The sequence below is a fragment of the Podarcis liolepis genome (genome assembly GCF_965112155.1).
Source record: "Podarcis liolepis genome assembly, chromosome: 15".
Classification (NCBI taxonomy): Eukaryota; Metazoa; Chordata; class Lepidosauria; order Squamata; family Lacertidae; genus Podarcis; species Podarcis liolepis.
The window spans coordinates 10244408-10265435 of record NC_139566.1 but is presented as its reverse complement, the minus strand read 5'-3'; the positions used below and the strand labels follow the sequence as shown (position 1 = coordinate 10265435).

The 21028-nt window shown below is 47.8% G+C and overlaps 1 protein-coding gene across 2 annotated transcripts; it reads right to left on the bottom strand.

Annotated features, from left to right (window-relative positions):
- Positions 1 to 626: 626 nt before the first annotated feature.
- FLAD1 (flavin adenine dinucleotide synthetase 1) lies at positions 627 to 17002 on the bottom strand. 2 transcript variants are annotated; one of them, XM_083477190.1, is made up of 8 exons: positions 16953 to 17002; positions 14224 to 14463; positions 11382 to 12141; positions 8774 to 8921; positions 6311 to 6409; positions 5241 to 5430; positions 2650 to 2723; positions 627 to 1033 (listed from the first exon to the last, which is right to left on the bottom strand). In XM_083477190.1, the coding sequence occupies exons 2-8, from the start codon at positions 14392 to 14394 to the stop codon at positions 898 to 900; spliced, it is 1578 nt and encodes a 525-aa protein (XP_083333316.1). In that variant the 5' UTR covers positions 14395 to 14463; positions 16953 to 17002; the 3' UTR covers positions 627 to 897. The 2 variants fall into 2 exon arrangements, with proteins under 2 accessions (XP_083333316.1, XP_083333315.1); XM_083477189.1 differs by lacking the exon at positions 16953 to 17002 and adding an exon at positions 15479 to 16017 and having other exon boundaries at positions 14224 to 15096.
- Between the last annotated feature and the right edge of the window lie 4026 nt (positions 17003 to 21028).

Sequence of the window (21028 nt, the reverse complement as noted above, 5' to 3'; positions counted from 1 at the left end):
AAGCCCCACTCGGCTCGCTTGACAGAGGAGGGGGCGAATCAGAGGACCTTTTCCCCAGGGCACCCTCAAAACTGGACCCAGCTTTGTTGAATAGCTTCTAGAGTGAATTTTGATCAAATAGGTTTGAAAAACAGACTTGTGCCCCATTCGTGCCAGACATTAAAAGCAGTATTGTATCACTTTAAACAGATAGCATTCTGGGGGCTGTAGTTTGTAGCCCCTCACAGAGCTCGAGTTAAACTACTCTAGAAACTGTTAGCTCTGGGAGGGGAATAGTGGGGTCTCCTTGTAACTCTCAACAAACTACAACTCCCAGGATGCTTTGCGGGAAGCCGTATAGTATAGTATAGATGGGGCCTTTGGTCCCAGCACTTAGCACAGGGATGGTGGCCCCTTCAGATGTTGCCAGACTCCCAAGTCCTATCAGCTCCAGCCAGCATGGCCACAGCTGATGGGAGCAACCTCAAGATGGCGCCAGGCTCCCTACCCCTGATATTTGGGGGTGTGGGAAGGTCAAAGAAAGGATTCGAGCGCTACTCTTTGGCACCATTGGACCCTGCAGAGCCCCTATCTCACTTCACCTTGCCCGGACCCCACTGTTAAAACACACAGAAGAACTCAAAGAGGCAACTGAAGAACTAGTTTATTCCCAGGGTCTACTGTCCCCTCACATGATGGACGGAACGGTGCTTACAGCCAACTGTCACAAGGACAGGGCTGGCCGATCACATTGTCGGTGTGAGAGCAGCCCCTTGGTGGCCCAGCGGTAGTGGCAGCACCGACGCCATTTTGCCTCGGCCTGGACCAAGCCTTAACCAAGCTAGGCTTCGGGCCTTGTCAGCTCTCCAGCGCTAGCCAGCGGTTGCCGGGGCAACGAGCATCAGGCCTAGCCAGGCTTCAGTGGCGGGAGTTGCGCTCGTCCTCTTCGTTTTCCAGCTCATAGGCCGGCCGGTAGCATTCCTGCCCTGCGGCGTTCGTATAGCGCAGGGCCGGGTTCTTCTGTGTGTTACTCATGCTCCCAAGCGAAGTGTAGCTGTCAAGAGGGATCGGCGTGGGGGAGAGAGACAGGACGGATGTAAGCCACAGCAAGCAGGGGTGCTTCATCTCCAATGTGCCTTAGAACATTTACCGTATTTTTCGCTCTGTAAGATGCACTTTTCCCCTCCTAAAAAGTAAGGGGAAATGTGTGTGTGTCTTATGGAGCAAATGCAGACGGGAGGCTCTGCTCAGCGCTCCCTTTAAAGAGCCGCGTGGAGCATGTGAGCGGCTCTTGGGAACCTTTCCTCCTCAGGGAAAATCCCTCAAGAGTCGCACACACACTCCGCACGCTCTTTAAAGGGAGCGTGGCTCTTGGGGGAGCCTTAGCCGCACACAGCCTCTCCTGGGCAGGGAATGAAGGCTCCCCTTGCCTGGGAGAGTTTGCGCGCGGCCAAGCAAGAAGCCAGGACAGCCAGCCGGATTGTGCACGCAGGTATCCCATAAACCAGGACAGGAAGCGGGATCGTTGCACAGCGATCCCGCTTGCTATCCTGGCTTCTGGGATTCAGAATTCCCCCCCCCCTTGTTTTCCTCTTCCAAAAACCAGGTGCGTCTTATGGTCTGGTGCGCCTTATAGAGCGGAAAATACGGTGTTTATTTACATTTATTCCCTTGCACAAAATGGTAACAAACTGCTCGACTGTAAAAAAACCAACAACAACCCATGAAATGGTTTATGGAAAGAATGAAACAATGAGGTAAGAAGAGTGGAAAGCAACTATTTAAAATGTTTGAAAGCTACAGTGGTGCCTCGCAAGACGAAAAGAATCCGTTCTGTGATTCTCTTCGTCTAGCGGTTTTTTCGTCTTGCGAAGCAAGCCCATTGATGGATTAGCAGATTAGCGCTATTAGCGGCTTTTAGCGGCTTATCGGATCAGCTGATAAGCGGCTTAGCGGCTTAGAAAAAGGGGGGGAAAGGGGGAAAAAACCCGCAGGAACTCGCAAGACATTTTCGTCTTGCAAAGCAAGCCCATAGGAGATTCGTTTTGCGAAGCACCTCCAAAACGGAAAACTCTTTCTTCTAGCGAGTTTTCCGTCTTGCGAGGCACCACTGTAATTGAAATCAACAATTTGCTAAAAAAACCAAAACCAGATTAAAACGCACTTCTACATGCCTGGATAGGCTTGCTTAGGCAAAAATGCGCTGGAAAAGAGCCCCGCAAAGGTGCCTGCCTCAGGCAGGGGGTTCCGAAGTGTAGGTGCTGCCACACTAAAAGATCAATTTCTTACAAATGTGGAACAAGGATTATGTGACACCCCTAATGGTGCCGGTTCTGCAAATCGGAGCGGTTTGGGTGGGCATATATGAAGGTAAGATGATTTCACCAGTAAATCGGTCCCAAGCTGTTAAAAGCTTTATATGCTAATAGCAACACCTTGAATTTGTGGCAAGCAGGGAACCAGCAGAGGCGCTACGTGCTGAAAAGGTCCCGCTCCTGTCAGCAATTGTGCCGCAGCATTAATTAACCACTAATTGCTTTTTCTGGATTAAGCTGCATTCCTGGATCTTATCACACGCAGACCTTGGCTCCCAAATCACTCAGCTGGGGTAGAGTCGATATGTTGGTATTGTTATATTATTGTTATTATTAATTCTCCATCTGTTCTTACCCCTTATCATAAAGAATGCAGTATGGGATGTAGAGCATGCGAAGGAACTTCCATATATCCCGGTATGTCCAGTCCTGGGAAAAGGAGAGCAACGTAATCAGGAGGGATGACATTCCTTCAAATTCCTCTACCCAAGGAAGCCATCCAGCAAATGAAGGCAAGTTTAGACCTATATACCTTCCTAGGCACAGAGGATCAGAGGAGGGCCAGAGGCACGTAATGCGGTTTTTAAGAAAGGCAGGGAAAGGGTTTGTACTCAGAAGGAAAAGAGAAGTCTAACTCGGTTGATGTCTCCTCTAGTGAATAGAATGGATCAGATTGAGCCCCTCCCCCCGCCATCTGCGCAATACATTTAAAGTTGTATCATATCACTTTAAAATGTCATGGCTTCCCCCGAAGAATCCTGGGTACTGTAGTTTGTTAAAGGTGCCATTAAAGGTAAAGGGACCCCTGACCATTAGGTCCAGTCGTGACTGACTCTGGGGTTGTGGCGCTCATCTCGCTTTATTGGCCGAGGGAGCTGGCTTACAGCTTCCGGGTCATGTGGCCAGCATGACTAAGCCGCTTCTAGCGAACCAGAGAAGCGCATGGAAACACCGTTTACCTTCCCGCCGGAGCGGTACCTATTTATCTACTTGCACTTTGACATGCTTTTGAACTGCTAGGTTGGCAGGAGCAGGGACTGAGCAACGGGAGCTCACTCCGTCGCGGGGTTTCGAACCGCCGACCTTCTGATCGGCAAATCCTAGGCTCTGTGGTTTAACCCACAGCGCCACCCGCATCCCTAAGGGTGCCATTAGGAGACACCTATTCACCTCACGATGGATTAATATCCTACAGCCTTTTAAATGTATTTATGGGATGAAGCGGTATCGTTTCATTTTTTCTGCTTTAACTATTTAGTTGTGCTTTTATGTTGTATTTTTATCTTGTGAACAGCCCTGAAATCTTTTGACAAAGGCTGGTGCATTAAACAAACAAACAAGCCAGTTACAATTTCCAGAATGGGTTAACATTCAGTCCCTCTTCCCAGGGAACCCTGGGAATTGTAGTTCTATGAGGGGAGTCTCAGCACCTTTAAGAAACTCCAGTTCCCAGGATTCTTTTGGGGAAGCCATGCCTTTCTCGGGGTATATTTTTATTTACTTTCCATAATACTATATTGGAACAGAAAAATAAAAAAAAGTATTCAGCATGTTTTGTCATTTTTGAGTCAGAGGCAGTTATCGCAAAGGTTGGCAAATGCAATACAGCATATAACAACGGATCAAATAACTATTTATCCCCTACAAGGCAACTGACCCCCCCAATCCTTTTTTGTTAGCAATCCCCACATACTGCATTCTCCAGGATAACACTTTAGCAAACCTCTATTACACATGGGAGACAAGGGAGATAAATAAGGCCAGGAAAGCGGTGTAGATGACAAGATACGAAAGGATAAAGGTCATCACCAGTACGCTCAGTGAACAAGAGAGGAATACTAAAGAAGAAATACAGATGTTAAGCGTTTTCGATTTTTACATAGCACGAAGGAGGCGAATTGTCTTCCTTATCAGCACAACTAATAAAAGAGCAGCAAGATGAAGTAAATTTTCTCTAGCCAGGCCTGCTTTAAGTGCATAGTGCAGATGACATCTGAGAAGCAAGATCTGAAGCCAATGTTTTATAGGGGCTGGAGGGCCGGGATTGGTCCATGGGGTGGGGTGGGGTAAACTGATGGGATTCTCCTGCGATGCTGGTACAGCAGCGTAGATGCTGCCCTTGAAGCCCAGAGCTCAATCTGTGGCTGATACCAGGGTGCTTGGTGGCAGTCCGGGGGAGCCACGCCATGCGGCCACGCTTCCCCCCTTCCACACTCAGACCCTTAGCTGCAATCTCCACCCCCATCGTCCAGCCCAGATACTGAAGTCCAGCGCCGAGGGCCTTCTGGCGGTTCCCTCCCCGCGAGAAGCGAGGTTACAGGGAACCAGGCAGAGGGCCTTCTCGGTGGTGGTGCCCGCCCTGTGGAATGCCCTCCCACCAGATGTCAAAGAGAAGAACAACTACCAGACTTTTAGAAGACATCTGAAGACAGCCCTGTTTAAGGAAGTTTTTAATGTTTGATGTTTTAATGATTATTATTATTATTACTATTATTATTATTATTATTATTATTATTATTATTATTATTATTATTACTATTAATACAGTCATACCTCGTGTTGCGTTTTCACGTTATGTCCCACGACTACCGGAAAGGGTTACTTCCAGGTTTCACCGCTCGGGCATGCGCAGACGCGCAAAATGACGTCACGTGCATGCGCAGACGTGGTGAATCGCAACCCATGCAAACGCGGGTTGCATTCTGCTCATGTTGCAAACGGGACTCCGGAACAGATCCTGTTTGCAACCCGAGGTACCATTGTAATAATAATAATAATATTTTGTTGGGAGCTGCCCAGAGTGGCTGGGGAAACCCAGTCAGATGAGCGGGGTATAAATAATAAATTTATCATCATCATCTCTGCTTACTGGGCGAGATGCCTTTGAGGAACCCCGGCAGACCCACCCAGCCCCTTTTGACATGCCACGGCGCCTTTGCTACATACCAGGAGAGGGTTGACCCGCATATATTGGGGCCAATCAGCATCCGTCATACAGAAGGGCGTCAAGGTGCATGAGTAAGGGTCCGTGCGGCGGGTGCCCATCAACACAGCCTCTAGCTGTGGTTGTTGCGCCTTCAGTTCGCCCAGCGCCTGTTTGATGTTCCCGTGGACATTACACATCTGAAGGTTGTACCTGCGGGAGGTAGAAGAGGGAGTCTCACCTGACGCCAACATTATTTTTTTTGGTGCCGAACAAAGAAGACCTTTTCGTTTGCAACAGATTTAATAACAGTGATGGTGATCCCTGGGGACTGCTGCATTTTAGATCTGGGTGGAAACCACAGCTGTCAACTTACAGATTTGAAAATAAGGGACCAGTAGCCTCGAAAATAAGGGATCAGCAGCCAAAATATGGGATTTTCAGAGCACAGGTATGTTCAACTTCTGAGCCCCTCCAAGCCAAAGGCAGAAAGCCCAGCCAGCAGCCAAACGAAGCCTCAAGCGGTGGTTCCCAAAGTACAGCAACCCGGCAAAGGGGATGCAGCAAGGAAAACCACCCTCACCTCTCTGCTGGGAAGCACTGAGCAAAGGCGAGTCCCCAGGCAACGCGGCCGATTTGATCGGCACTAGGTATGCAAGCTCCACTCCCCAGTCGTTCTTAGACTTCTTATTGGGTGAGCAACGCAGCCAAGCAACACAGTTGGAGCCTCCCTCCTCCCTGGCCGGCAGGGAGGGAGGGAGGGAGAGGAGCTGCTTCCTTTGAAACCCGGGAAATTTAAGGGACATCATCAATAAGGGACAGCAGCGGAACATGGCGCTGGGATAAGGGTTTTTCCCGCCAAAGAAGGGACGGTTGACAGCTATGGTGGAAACAGCAAGGAGTCCTGCCGGGATGTTGGGGCCTAAACAAATCCTCCAGAATGCCAGCTTACAGTGCGGTACTCTAGGCGGTACTCAAAATGAAACAAACACAAAATATGGGGATACAACAAACGAAGGTGCCGATCGTTTTGTTTGTTGCCTGTTAAGGGACTTCACACCAGCCCCCCGGAATGAAAGTACAAGTTTCGTACCGCTGGGCTGTGTCTTCGATGAACTCCTCCATCTCGGGAAACGGGGACACAATCCGGATGTAAAGAGCCTGCAGCTTCTCCGACCTCTCCGGACACCGCCTGGGTGGGAAAGAGAGAACATAGGGACCCTTCATTTCAGTGGGAACCAGTTAAGCTGCCTTAAAAGGTAAAGGGACCCCTGACCATTAGGTCCAGTCGTGACCGACTCTGGGGTTGCGGCGCTCATCTCGCTTTATTGGCCGAGGGAGCCGGCGTACAGATTCCGGTTCATGTGGCCAGCATGACTAAGCCACTTCTGGCGAACCAGAGCAGCGCACAGAAATGCCGTTTACCTTCCTGGCGGAACGGCACCTATTTATCTACTTGCACTTTGACGTGCTTTCGAACTGCTAGGTTGGCAGGAGCAGGGACCGAGCAACGGGAGCTCACCCTGTTGCGGGGATTCGAACCGCCGAGCTTCTGATCGGCAAGTCCTAGGCTCTGTGGTTTAACACACAGTGCCACCCGCGTCCCACACTAAGCTGCCTTATACCAGGTTATTTGTCCCTTTAGGCAAGAATTGCCTTCTCTGACTGGCAGTGCAGCTCTCCAGGGTTCTCAGGCAGAGAAGGGACTTCTTCCCTCTTAGCAGGTAACTGGTTTTATTTTTAACTGGCGACGCAGGGGCCGAACCTGGGTCTTCTGCATTCCAAGCAGGTGTTGCGCCAATGAGCTATGTCTGCCCTGCCACCCCAAAGCACCCCATTCCTCATGGGGGCCAGCTTCTGGGAAGTCCACAGACAACAACAACAACAACAACAACAACAATAATAATAATAATTTATTTATACCCCGCCCATCTGGCTGGGTTTCCCCAGCCACTCTGGGCGGCTTCCAAAAGAATATTAAAATACCGTGATATATCAAACATTAAAAGCTTCCCTAAACAGGGCTGCCTTCAGAAGTCTTCTAAAAGTCTGGTAGTTGTTGTTCTTTGACATCTGGTGGGAGAGCATTCCACAGGGTGGGCGCCACCACCGAGAAGGCCCTCTGCCTGGTTCTCTGTAACTTGGCTTCTCGCAGTGAGGGAACCACCAGAAGGCCCTCAGCGCTGGACCTCAGTGTCTGGGCTGAACGATGGGGGTGGAGACGCTCTTTCAGGTATACAGGACCGGGGCCGTTTAGGGCTTTCAAGGTCAGCACCAACACTTTGAATTGTGCTCGGAAACGTATTGGGAGCCAATGTAGGTCTTTCAAGACCGGTGTTATATGGTCTCGGTGGCCGCTCCCAGTCACCAGTCTGGCTGCTGCATTCTGGATTAGTTGTAGTTTCCGGGTCACCTTCAAAGGTAGCCCCACGTAGAGCGCATTGCAGTAGTCCAAGCGGGAGATAACCAGAGCATGCACCACACTGGCAAGGCAGTCCGCGGGCAGGTAGGGTCTCAGCCTACGTACCAGATGGAGCTGGTACACAGCTGCCCTGGACACGGATTTAACCTGTGCCTCCAGAGACAGCTGTGAGTCCAAAATGACTCCCAGGCTGCGCACCTGGTCCTTCAGGGGCACAGTTACCCCATTCAGGACCAGGGAATCCTCCACACCTACCCGCCTCCTGTCCCCCAGAAACAGTACTTCTGTCTTGTCAGGATTCAGTCTCAATCTCAAGGAAAGAAAAGGTGCTTTCTCCTTCCCCACTTGCAACTGGCACCCAGGGATAGACTGCTTCGGAATAAGGAGGTTCTCTTTATGTATCCTTGTTCACAGCTGCTGCCTTTGCAGGCGGAAAAATTCATGCTGGACAAGCCCTGATTCTGAGGTCCTCAAAAAGCCACGAATGAGCACCTGCCCCTCCTGATTTGTATTTTTGTATTTTATCGTTCTTCCAAGAAACAAATCTGAATTGGGGGAAAGAGGAAGGAAGAAGGAAAATGCAGATAAGCCACTGATGAGGACTAGAAACTTGTGCTGCCTTGTTGAAAAATTCCACAAGTTGGGAAACGACTAAGCTGTGCGATTTGTTATGCCATCAGGGCTAGAAAAGGCTTAAAAAAACAACAACCCTTGGCTGGTCCCAATCTAGGTAAAGCTAAAGGGACCCCTGACCATTAGGTCCAGTCGTGACCGACTCTGGGGTTGCGGCGCTCATCTTGCTTTATCGGCCGAGGGAGCCGGCGTACAGCTTCCGGGTCATGTGGCCAGCATGACTAAGCCGCTTCTTGCGAACCAGAGCAGCACACGGAAACGCCATTTACCTTCCCACCGGAGTGGTACCTATTTATCTACCTGCGCTTTGAGGTGCTTTTGAACTGCTAGGTTGGCAGGAGCTGGGACCGAGCAACGGGAGCTCACCCCGTTGCGGGGATTCGAACCGCGGACCTTCTGATTGGCAAGTCCTAGGCTCTGTGGTTTAACCCACAGCGCCACCCGTGTCCCAATCTATGGAAGCCCTAATGAGAAATACTGGAAGAAGAGGGTGTAAAGTACCTCTGTACAGCAGCATGGAAGAGGTGAAGCAAGGCTGTGCAGTCCTTCCCCCCATTGAATCCGACACAAAGCTTTGACAGAATGTACTTATCCAAAGCTTCCTCAATGGTCCGAATTGCTGCTGCCACCTTCTGGCCAAGAGGGGAACCTACAGAGTGGTAAAAGCAACTAGGATGAAACAGGGTCTTTAAAATAATAATAATAATAAAAATTAAAAACATTATTACTTTTATATATTACATTTATATGCCACCTTTTCCTCCAAGGAGCTACCAAGGTGGTGTGCATGATTCTGCCCTCCATATTTTATACAGTGGTACCTCGGGTTACATACGCTTTTGGTTACATACGCTTCAGGTTACAGACTCTGCTAACCCAGAAATAGTGCTTCAGGTTAAGAACTTTGCTTCAGGATGAGAACAGAAATCGGGCTCCGGCGGCGCGGCAGCAGCAGGACGCTCCATTAGCTAAAGTGGTACCTCAGGTTAAGAACAGTTTCAGGTTACGAACAGACCTCCAGAGCAAATTAAGTACTTAACCCGAGGTACCATTGTACTCACAACAACCTTATAAGGTACAGTGGTGCCCCGCAAGATGAATGCCTTGCAAGACGGAAAACTCGCTAGACGAAAGAGTTTTCCGTTTTGGAGGTGCTTCGCAAAACAAATTTCCTATGGGCTTGCTTCGCAAGACAACAATGTCTTGAGAGTTCCTGCTGGTTTTTTCCCCTCCCCCCCTTTTTCTAAGCCGCTAAGCCGCTTATCAGCTGATCCGATCATAGCGCTAATCCGCTAATCCGTCAATGGGCTTGCTTCGCAAGACGAAAAAACTGCTAGACGAAGAGAATCACAGAACGGATTCTTTTCGTCTTGCGAGGCACCACTGTAGTTTAAGTTGACAAGACTTGACCATTGGTGAACTTTGACATCATTATTATTATTATTATTAAATTTCTATACTGCCCTTCAACGGATCATCACAGGGCACCTTACAATATAAAAACACAAAAATACCATAATAACAAACAGAAACAATACCCTGCCCCACTTTAAAAGGCCGTGGGTTCTTTAATGAGCCAAAGGCCTGGGGGAAGAGGAACGTTTTTGCTTGGTGTCTAGAATCATAGAACTGCAGAGTTTGAAGGAATCACAAGAGCTATCGAGTCCAAACCCCTGAAATGCAGGAACCTTTCGCCCAGCGTGAAGCTCGGACCCACGACCCTGAGATTAAGAGCCTCATGTTCTATCAGCCAATTAATGAAGGTGTCAGGCAAGCCTCTCTGGGGAGAGCATTCCACATATAGGGAGCCACTGCAGAAAAGGCCCCGTTCTCGTGTTGCCCCACCCTCTGGACCTCACATGGAGGAGTCACGCGAAGAAGGACCTCAGGGGATGAATGCAGAGTCCTGGAGTGTTTATATGGAGAGAGTTGCTCCTTGTGGTCCTGAGCCATTCAAGGCTTTATAGGTCAAAACCAGCACTTTGAATTAGGCCTGGAAACTAATTGGCAGCCAGTGCAGTCGAGCCAAGATTGAGGTTAAATGCTCCAACCATCTTGCCCTGGTAAGCAACCTGGCCACCAAATTCTGCACCAGCTGAAGTTTCCAAACCGTCTTCAGGAACAGTCTTACAATGGTGCCCCGCAGAACGAATGCCTTGCAAGACGGAAAACTCGCTAGACGAAAGAGTTTTCCGTTTTGGAGGTGCTTCGCAAAACAAATTTCCTATGGGCTTGCTTCGCAAGACGACAATGTCTTGCGAGTTCCTGCTGGTTTTTTCCCTTTCCCCCCCTTTTTCTAAGCCGCTACGCCGCTTATCAGCTGATCCGATCAGCAGATAAGCCGCTAAAAGACGCTAATAGCGCTAATCCGCTAATCCGTCAATGGGCTTGCTTCGCAAGACGAAAAAACCGCTAGACGAAGAGAATCACAGAACGGATTCTTTTCGTCTTGCGAGGCACCACTGTACGTACAATGCATTCCAGTAATCTAACCTAGAGGTTACCAGAATGTAGGCCACAGAAGTTAGGCTATCTCTATCCCAACAGGGGAGCAGTCGGGTCAGTAGCCGAAACAGATTCTAGGCAATACCCCTGACCACTAGCCATGCTGGCTGGGGGCTGATGGGAGCTGGAGTCTGAAAACATCGCTGAACTACAAATCCCATCATCCCTGACCACAGGCCATGTGGAGCTGATGGGAGTTGGAGTCCAACAACATCTACAGGGGACCACAGGTCCCCCCCACCCCTGCTCTGCCTACTACACCACACTGCCTCTCCTTTCAGCCCCTGCATAGTCCTGCATTCTTAACCTCGTGGTCCTCTATCCCCACAGATCCAGCTGTACGCCAGGCATTAGAGTAGTACCTCTGGTTGCGAACAGGATCCACTCCAGAGCCCCATTTGCAACATGAGCAGAATGCAACCCGCGTCTGCGCGCGTCGCGATTTGCTGCTTCTGCGCATGCCGTCATTTTGAGCATCTGCGCATGCGCGAGCGGCGAAACCCGGAAGTAACCCTTTCCGGTACTTCCGGGTCGCCGCGGGATGCAACCTGAAAAGATTTAACCCAAAGCGTCTTTAACCTGAGGTATGACTGTGTTCCCCTACCGGATTCTGCTAAGGCATACACATCCTGGGCTGCCTGTGAGACGGGATCGGCCACTAGGGGCACCACGATCCCCGGCGGCAGGTGCTTCATCAGGAAGGCGACCGCTTCCTCCAGGTCCTCTTCCGAATCGGAGTCCAGAGTGAGCTTGACCCGGAAGTAGTTGCTGGCCCAATCCGGGTAGGAGCCCAGGCTCGTGCGACGTCTGAAGTTGGCGTTGGCCCGGTCAAGTATGGGCGCGATGAGGGTCTCTTCGGAGTTGACAAATATCTCCTGCGAGCAGAAGTGGGTCTTATCGTTGCGGAAGAGGTGGCTGAGACCATCCAGCGCTCGCCTCATCAGCGATGGGATGCCTGGGAAAACGTAGACGTTCCGGACACTGATGAGCGGGTAGGGGAAGCGGCGGCCCGTCTTCTCGTCCTCGCCGTAGTTGAGCAGCGACGACGCAGGGACCCGGGCCAGCTTCATCTCGGGGCAGTCGGCCCCCGTCTTGCCAAAAAACTTCTTCACCAGCTCCACCATCTCTGGGTGGGCAACGACCTTCTCTCCGAAAGCCTGGGCGACCGCCTCGAAAGTCACGTCGTCGTGCGTGGGGCCAATCCCACCCGAGGTCAGGACGTAGGTGAACTTGCGGGAGAACAACGAGACTTCGTCGGCGATGGCAGCCACATCGTCGGGAACCACAGAGATCTTGGCCACCTTCACACCCAGCGAGCGAAGCCTCTTGCACATGAAGAAGGAATTCGTGTCTTGGGTGTAGCCCTGCCAAAACAAGAGAGCTGTCAGTGCGAAGAGGTCTGCCACAAATATTGCCAAATCCTGCATCCTATTACATAGGTAAAGGGACCCCTGACCATTAGGTCCAGTCGTGACCGACTCTGGGGTTGCGGTGCTCATCTCGCTTTATTGGCCGAGGGAGCTGGCGTACAGGTTCCGGGCCATGTGGCCAGCATGACTAAACCGCTTCTGGCGAAACCAGAGCAGCGCACGGAAACGCCATTTACCTTCCTGCCGGAGTGGTACCTATTTATCTACTTGCACTTTTTGGTGTGCTTTCAAACTGCTAGGTTGGCAGGAGCAGGGACCGTGCAACGGGAGCTCACCCCATCGATCCTATTACATATTTCACTTAATAATCCACATTGGATTATCGCAATCCAATCTGCGTGGGGCTGCCCTTGAGGACGACTCAGGAACTTCAACTGGTCCAAAACACAGAGGCCAGATTATTAATTTATTTGATAATATTTGTATACCGCTTGATTGCAGAATACCTCACAGCGGTTTACAAAAAGGAAGAAACAATAGGATTATTGGTTAAAAACCATATAGTGATGGGGGAGTATCTTGCAGCTTTTTTCTGTTCCTTTTTTCTTCAGTTTCTTTCTTTTAGTTCCTGTAATTAGTTTGTTTTTTTATAGTATTGTGAAAACTTCATTAACCACCACCCCAAATAAAACATTAAAAAAATTAAAACCACCAAAATACCCCCCAAATGCATCATAAAAATATCTGGGTAGGCTTGTCTAAACAAAAATGTTTTTAGCTGGCGCTGAAAAGGAGACAGTGAAGACGCCTGCCCGATGTCAATAGGCAGGGAGTTCTAATTTAGCTCCTGATTTTGTTCCACTTCGGTTTTTGTTATCTTCCTTAAGCCTCTGGGTTAGGGAGGGGTCTGCATGCAGATGAAGGAGAGGGTGGTTGATGAAGGACCCTGCGTGAGAGGCAGGGAAGGGAAGATCTTCCAGGTGAGAGCTGGAAAGGTCTCGCCTCTTTGTATGTGGGACAAGAGTTAAGATCCTCCTTTGAGAGAGGACTTTGCATTCTTCTTTTCCTTCCTTTTGTTTAGCTTCCTTTTGTTTTTAATTCTATTCTGAAAACTCTTAATGAAATCTCATAAAAACAAAAGATCGATTTAGATTACCGGCTAGGGTTCCATGTAGATCATATAGACCAGGGGTCAGCAAACTTACCGCACCTCGGGCCGGTGTCTCCAGCGCCAACTGCGCGGTGGGCCAGAGGGCGGGGGAGCGCGTGCCCATATGTGTGCGCACACGCTATTTCCGGCGCACTTCCAAGTCGGAGGAGCACCGGAAATAGCTTGTGCACATGTGCACGGGCCTCCTCCAACCCGGATGGGCAATGGAAATAAGCTTGCGCATGCGCACATAATGCTTGCGCATAAGCTATTTCCAGTGCTCCTCCGACCCAGAAGTGGGCAGCCATGCAGCGGAGCGCTAGTAAGAGCGGGCGGCAGGGGTTGCTGCAGGCTGGACAAACGAGTCCCTTGGGCCTTATCCAGCCCACGGACCTTAGTTTGGGGACCCCTGATATAGACTAAATTGCATTGGCTCTCGCAGGAAGGAGGATGGGGACAAACCTAGAATCCAGCTCCGCCTATTACAGTGGTGCCCCGCAAGACGAATGCCTCGCAAGACGGAAAACTCGCTAGACGAAAGAGTTTTCCGTTTTGGAGGTGCTTCGCAAAACGAATCTCCTATGGGCTTGCTTCGCAAGACAAAAATGTCTTGCGAGTTCCTGCGGTTTTTCCCCCTCCCCCTTTTTCTAAGCCGCTAAGCCGCTTATCGGCTGATCCGATAAGCCGATAAGCCGCTAAAAGCCGCTAATAGCGCTAATCTGTCAATGGGCTTGCTTCGCAAGACGAAAAAACCGCTAGACGAAGAGAATCACAGAACGGATTCTTTTCGTCTTGCGAGGCACCACTGTACTGCCTCTGGCTCTGCCTACTGTTGCCCTCTCTGCCTCCAGCCCCCAATGGGCATCACCAACTGCCACTGCGTCTAAGACAAGGGCCATTGCCACACCTTCCCACAGCTCACGCACCTTTAGAATCTCGTCCCCGATAACTATGATCCCAGCTGTCACAGTGCCATCCGAGGTTCCCTCACTGGTTCCGGGAGCGGCGGCGCTGCTCTGTGCTGCCATGGCTCGGAGATACCTGCTCTGCCGTCCTGTGTGCAGAATGCCCTGGCACAGCCGGAGGTTCCAGCGCATCACTGCCAGGGCTCAGAAGGGTGCAGGGGGGCCCACATGGCAAAGCTGGGAGGCTGGCACGAACTAAAACTTGGAAACAAGCAAGACGATCACAAAGTAGGATTCCCTGTTTACCTCTCCTTGCGATGGAACACTCCTTGTAAGGCCTCGTATGTTTGAAGCCACCCAGACAGAAGAGGGGAGACTTGGGCCAGCTCGCTTGGTCACCTGCGTGGGGTAACTTCTCGCCTACGGTGACCAAGCTACGGCTAAATGCAAAGCTGCCACCAGATTCTATGAAACAGCACTGAGTTAGAATTAATAAACAGTGAGAATGAGCACTGAAATGTCCACAGGTTATGGCTCTGTACACATTAAGGCACATTCAAAGTACATTCTGTCCCTTAAATAATTCTGGGTACCGTTCCCCTGCCCCAGCAACCCTTAAGAAACTACAGTGCCCAGAATTCTTTGCGAGAGGGGTATGTGCTTTGAATGTGTTTTAAAAGTATAGTCCCCTGGTGTAGGGGTCCCCAACCTTTTCTTTTGGGGGGAGTTCCACAGGCACATTTGGGAACCTGAGAGACTGCAACAGGCCCCACAAAATACCCATTTCACAGAAGAGACACTGACGATGCTCAGAAAGGTCCTCTCCAAAACAGCCAAAACATTCTCCATGCCCCCAAACAAACAAGACACATGGATAAAAGGCAGGTAACATCCCTTCCCAAAATGAGGGAAGCCCACTATTTACAGAAATATTGCAAAATTAATGAATGTTAGAATGATGTTGGATTGAAGTTAAGTGGTTTCTAGCTGTAATGGTTTAAAAGAATATGGAAAAATTGGATTTTTAATAGGTAAAAATTTAATGTTTTAATATATTAAGATTAAAGATCAGGATAATAAGGAGGGAAAGGAATTGCTGAACTAATAAATTGAACTGGAATACAAAAAAGGGAGGTATGAGGAGGTCCGGGAAACAGCTAAATGAAAGATAAGTGATGAAAAGATGGAATTATTTTTAACTGTTTTTTATTTTGTATTTTTTCTTTTTCATTATGTAATACTGTGAAAACTTTAATAAATATTTATTAAAAAAAACTAAAAAAAAATGAGGGAAGCTCCCCTCCGTGGTGCTGGCTGCAGCCGATAGGAGTGCGGTCCTAAACACCTGGAAGCTTTCAGGCTGGTGAAGTCAGAGCTACACTTGCCCTTCCCTCTCAAGGAATTCAGGAATCCAAGCTGCCCAGCCAAGCTACATAGCAGAGGCACCTGCTCCTTCCTCCCTGCTTTGGGCCTAGAATCCAGGGGTCTCGAGGATGGGTGCCAACTGGTCAGAAAATGAAGGAAAACACCCTAACCTCAACCACTTGAGCAACATTAGCGAAGTTTTGATGCACATATTATTATTATTATTATTATCAAATTTACTAGTCGCTTGTTCCTACAAGGTCTTCAAGCGACTTGCATTTAAAAAAATAAGCAAAAATGCATCAAGCCATTAAAAAGTCGCATAAAACATTAACATCCTCATAAAACACCTACACGCACACACAAATGAAAGACCCCAGCTCCCCCTATTGATTGCAATATGTTAAAATCAATATATATGTGTGTAAATCAATGAAAACAAGTATTACATTATCTACAATGGTACTTCCCAAACTTACAATAATTGGGTTTGAATGTTTAGTTTTACTGGCATGCCCCTTCTTGGAAGATAATTTGGGGGGATTTTTAATAATACTATTTTATCTATTATATATATATATATATATATATATATATATATATATATATATATATATATATACACACACACACACACACACACACACCATTTGTACAATATTCTTTGAGAGGGAAGGGTAAGATAGTAATAATAATGACCTGTATTTATATAAGTAGCCACTGAGAAGATCCATAAAAAAGCAACTGTACCAAACTGTACCAAAAAGAAATATTTGGGGAGGGGGTGCCAAATTTTGTCCTCGCTCAGGGTGCCAATCTCACCAAACTCTGCCCCAGTATATATTGGTAGATCAATGAAAATAAGCATTGTGTTGTATAGAATATTGCCATATTATTATTATTAACAACAACAACAACAACAACAACAACCCACTCTGGGACTTCAACAACAACAACAACCCACTCTGGGACTTCACTGTGAAAGGCAGGTAAGAAATCTGAAATAAAATTATTATTAGTGAAAATTAATAAAACAACATAATAAAATCAACAATAATAGGTGAAGACGTGGCTGTCACGGGAGATAAACAAAATCCTTTGCTGCAGAGCCAGCTGCTCTTAAAAGGCACAGTTTCAGGGGCCAGTGCGGAAGTTGGCAACCTTCAGTCCATTCCAATGTTACTTGATTTCTGCTCTAACCCTGTTTTGTGTCCCCTGGGAGGAAAAGCACTCTGCACGTGGCCAGAGTTATTCTCCTTCGCATCCTTCAGGACACGGAGGGGGAGGGGATGGCCCTGAAAACACATCCTGGGACGGAGCCTCGCGAAGCCCCCCCCCCAACTCATATTCAAAGCAGCCTCCCCTCCCTCGCTCTTCCTACTCACCTCCCTTCTCAGATCAAAGCTCACCGAATCTCCCCGCCCGCCTCTTATCCATTGGCCGCTCCGTCGACGTCGCCCCGCCTCCTCCCCTCCCATTGGACAGCAGGAAAAGGGGCGGGGAAAAGAACGGCCCATGGAAAGAAACCGATTGGCCAGAAGCTTCGTCTCGTAGCAAGCCTGATGCGCCTACTAGAAGGAAGATGGAGAATAAGCAAGAGACCCTTGGGGAGGGAGGGGGGACTACGATTCCCATCGTGCTTTGCGGCATTCACCTTCGTTCGAGGGTGTCTTTGAAAGGCAGGAGGGAGGTTGGGGCTCTTAGGGCGAGAGATAGCTAAAAGTAAGGAGATGAAATGAAGGATGATAATGAAAATAATATTAATACACTACAGATCATCATCAATCTAGGAAGGTGTATCAGCAGACAAGGTTGGCAGATGTATGGAAAATATTTGGGAAAGGGAGTCAGAAAAGGGGGAGGAGGGAGAGACTAAATCTCTCAATATTGAACTCAAGTTCAATAAGGCTTGAGTATGCTCAGTGGCTAGGGACATGGGTGGCACTGTGGGTTAAACCACAGAGCCTAGGGTGGTTCGATTCCCCGCGAAGGGGTGAGCTCCCATTGCTCTGTCCCAGCTCCTGCCAACCTAGCAGTTCGAAAGCACGCCAGTGCAAGTAGATAAATAGGTACCGCTCTGGCGGGAAGGTAAACGCCGTTTCCGTGTGCTGCTCTAGTTCGCCAGAAGCAGCTTAGTCATGCTGGCCACATGACCCGGAAGCTGTACGCCGGCTCCCTCGGCCAATAAAGTGAGATGAGCGCCGCAACCCCAGAGTCATCTGCGACTGGACCTAGTGGTCAGGGGTCCCTTTACCTATGTTCAGTGGCTACAGAATTGTAGAGCTGGAATGGACCATGACAGTCATCTAGTCCAACCCCCTGCAATGCAGGAATCGTCTTTGCCTAACATGGGGCTCGAACCCACAACGCTGAGATTGAGTAACATGCTCTTACCAACTGAGCTATCCACAAAATTTGGTGGAGATGGAATGCAGTGACTGAGCACACTGTACAGAATCACTTCATGCTGCCATCTTAAATATATATATATATATATGAATCCTCCCTAGCAGCAGTTTTCAAACTCTGTTGGGAAGAAAAGGCTATCTTACAGATTGCTTGGGACTACCAGTTTTCCCTTGCAAGGTGTGAGGTGTGTTTCTAGGGCACAGTTGCAGTCAGCGTAGGCCAGTGATGAATCCCAACCAGTTTATCCAGTAAAATGAGTTTGTACCCTGCTCCCAGAATCCACTGCATGTGATCAGCACTTCCTCAGCAGATGTTGACTTGGAAAATATTTCCTCAAAGGAGGAGAAAGTTGTGAAACATCAGCTTGTCACTATGCGCACACACACACATTAGAAAAGTACTACAGCAAGAGTTTTCAGATGTCCCTTTCATGACTCACAATGTGAATTCACCCTGGCAGACTTCTTTTGTGTGTGTGTGTGAACTCTCGTCATGGTACAAAATGTTTTTGAGTGCTTGTGTTTCCTCTTAGTAATGATGCCCAGGCCAGGACCTGTCAGTCAGTTCAGCTGCTATAGTGCATGTTAAAAATTAGACTATGCTTCAAATTTTTGAATGCTGATGACATTGAAATGAATTGAAGAGGTTCTAGCAACAAGGTAAAATGTAAGATGGGATGAATAATAGATAAACTAATAGGACATGAATTTGCTGAACCAATTTCTTAAAGGGATACAAAAATGGGAGACGTGAGGAAGTCAGGAAAATAAGTTAATGAAAGATGAGAAACTAAGAAAGAGGGATTTCTGTGTTTTTTTCCTATATGTGTTTTTTCCTTTCTATTTTTGTGTTTAATGTCTGTATTTTTGTATTTTGTAATTTTGTATCCTTTTTTTGCTCTATGTATTTTTCTAAACTTTTCTATTGATAAAACTTAATAAAATATTATAAAAAAATAAAAATAAAATAAAAATAAGACTATGCTTCGAAACCGTTAAAGTTCTGCTTGTGTGATAGCACATAGTCTGGGTGGACCGGGGTTTTTATATCTCACACAAATCCTGCTCATAAAAATTCTCCAAAACGCTGCAGCACTGCTTGTGTTTGCACACAAAGCTACGCCAAGGTTTGCTTTAACCATGGTTTACTCAGCAAGCCATTACTCATATTGCAGAGAACCCACGGTTTGTTTCTCCAAAGCTTGGTTTGTTTTCCAGCTTCTGTAGGTCAGCAAACATATGTGGTGGGGTGGCAAAAGAAGCCATGGTCAAGTAAGCCTGTTAGGATTGGCCTTAACAACACACCATGGCGAAAACAAACTGTTTCCTAAGCCAAGGAGATCATGACATCACATCAGTTTGCTGCCAGTAAACAAACCATTGTTAGTTTGTTGGGCCCAGACGACCTATGCTTTGGTTGAGCAAACCATCACTTTGAATTGGGTGTAAACCAAAGATTCGGAAACTACAACCCTACAATCCTTAGTCTTAGGTTTATTATGCTTAAGATAATTGGTTTAATATATGACAAAAACATTGATAATTGGGGACATAATATCCGAGAACCATTAAGATGATTTGAAATAGGGTAATAAATTGCTGTTTATAACTGTATGATTGAGAACGCAGGAAAAGGTGATGTGAGGAAGTCTAAAGTCTATGGAAATATGATTTATGGACAAATTGATTTTATGCATTTTTCCCCTGTTTTTTCCCCTCTTTTCTTTATTCTGTAAATCTTTTCTATTTCTTCTTGTTATGGCATTATGTATGTTTGTTAATCTTTATTTTGTTTAAAATTTGCAATAAATATTTTATTTAAAAAAATGAATTGGGTGTAAACCAGACAACTGTATCTTCCTGCCTCTTAATTCTCACTACCACCTCTTGAGTCAAGTTGGTGGAGCCTCCAGATGCCGTTGAGCTATAGTTTTCATTGCCCGAAGCCATTGCCCATGATTGCTAGGGCTGATGGGAGTTGTATTTCAGCAACACCCAGAGGCTAACGCTTGCCCACTCTTATATTAAAGGCTGTTGCAATGGTTCTTCTGTCAATTAGGGTGCTTGCTGCCCAATTCTAAGCTTACCAAAAAATAAAATAAAAAAAAATCCAGGTGGACTTTAGGACATTTTGCATTTGAGCTGGAATAAAAATAATTCCATTTTTCTCTCCTGAATGCTCTCGCCTGTTCTGATGCCCTTGGGACACAAGATAGGTTCAAATTTTAAAAAGCTGTAGGTGAGGCAACTAATTCACTGTTTCACCAGTATACCTGAAGGAGCGTCTCCACCCCCATCGTTCTACCCGGACACTGAGGTCCAGCACCGAGGGCCTTCTGGCGGTTCCCTCACTGCGAGAAGTCAAGTTACAGGGAACCAGGAAGAGGGCCTTCTCGGTGGTGGCGCCCTCCCTGTGGAACGCCCTCCCACCAGATGTCAAAGAGAACAACAACTACCAGACTTTTAGAAGACATCTGAAGGCAGCCCTGTTTAGGCAAGTTTTTAATGTTTGATGTTTTATCGTGTTATAATATTCTGTTGGGAGCCGCCCAGAGTGGCTGGGGAAGCCCAGCCAGATGGGCGGGGTATAAATAATAAATTATTATTATTATTATTATTATTATTATAGCTGTTAGGTTGAAAAAGCTACCCTACCCTTGTACTAAAGGCAACTTTCAGGGGGCCAGTGGTGGGTGTGGCCAGAGACAAAAATGGGCGGAGCAACAGGCATGACATTTACCTTTGTATGGTTAAGTATGTTCCAGCCACACTGACGACAGAGGTTTCAACACATACAGAGCTTTGTGTCCACACATCCAGGCAAGGAAGAGGCATTAGCAGAGGATACATTCCAGCCAGGCAAAAAGCACTCAAGGAGAGCACAGGGTAGGGTCAGTAAGGCGTGTAGATAGCGGAAGTCTTGAGGGACAGGCAGAAAGGACTGGAGGGCTGCAATCCACCCCCAGGAAAGGTTCCCCTAACCTTAACCCATTCCTTCGTTTGTTTATGCTAGCAGCTTTGCCAAGTCTTTCCCCAGAGGTGGAAGTTGCTTC

Bases quoted from the DNA above. Each gene is read 5' to 3' on its own strand.
- FLAD1 (XM_083477190.1), bottom strand. From the start codon at position 14,394: ATGCGCTGGAACCTCCGGCTGTGCCAGGGCATTCTGCACACAGGACGG. The intron at 6,410-8,773 runs GTACTTTACACC...TTTCCCACCCAG, and splicing joins TTCCATGCTGCTGTACAGAG to GCGGTGTCCGGAGAGGTCGG. The intron at 2,724-5,240 runs GTATGTAGCAAA...TCCTTTTCCCAG, and splicing joins TGCGGGTCAACCCTCTCCTG to GACTGGACATACCGGGATAT.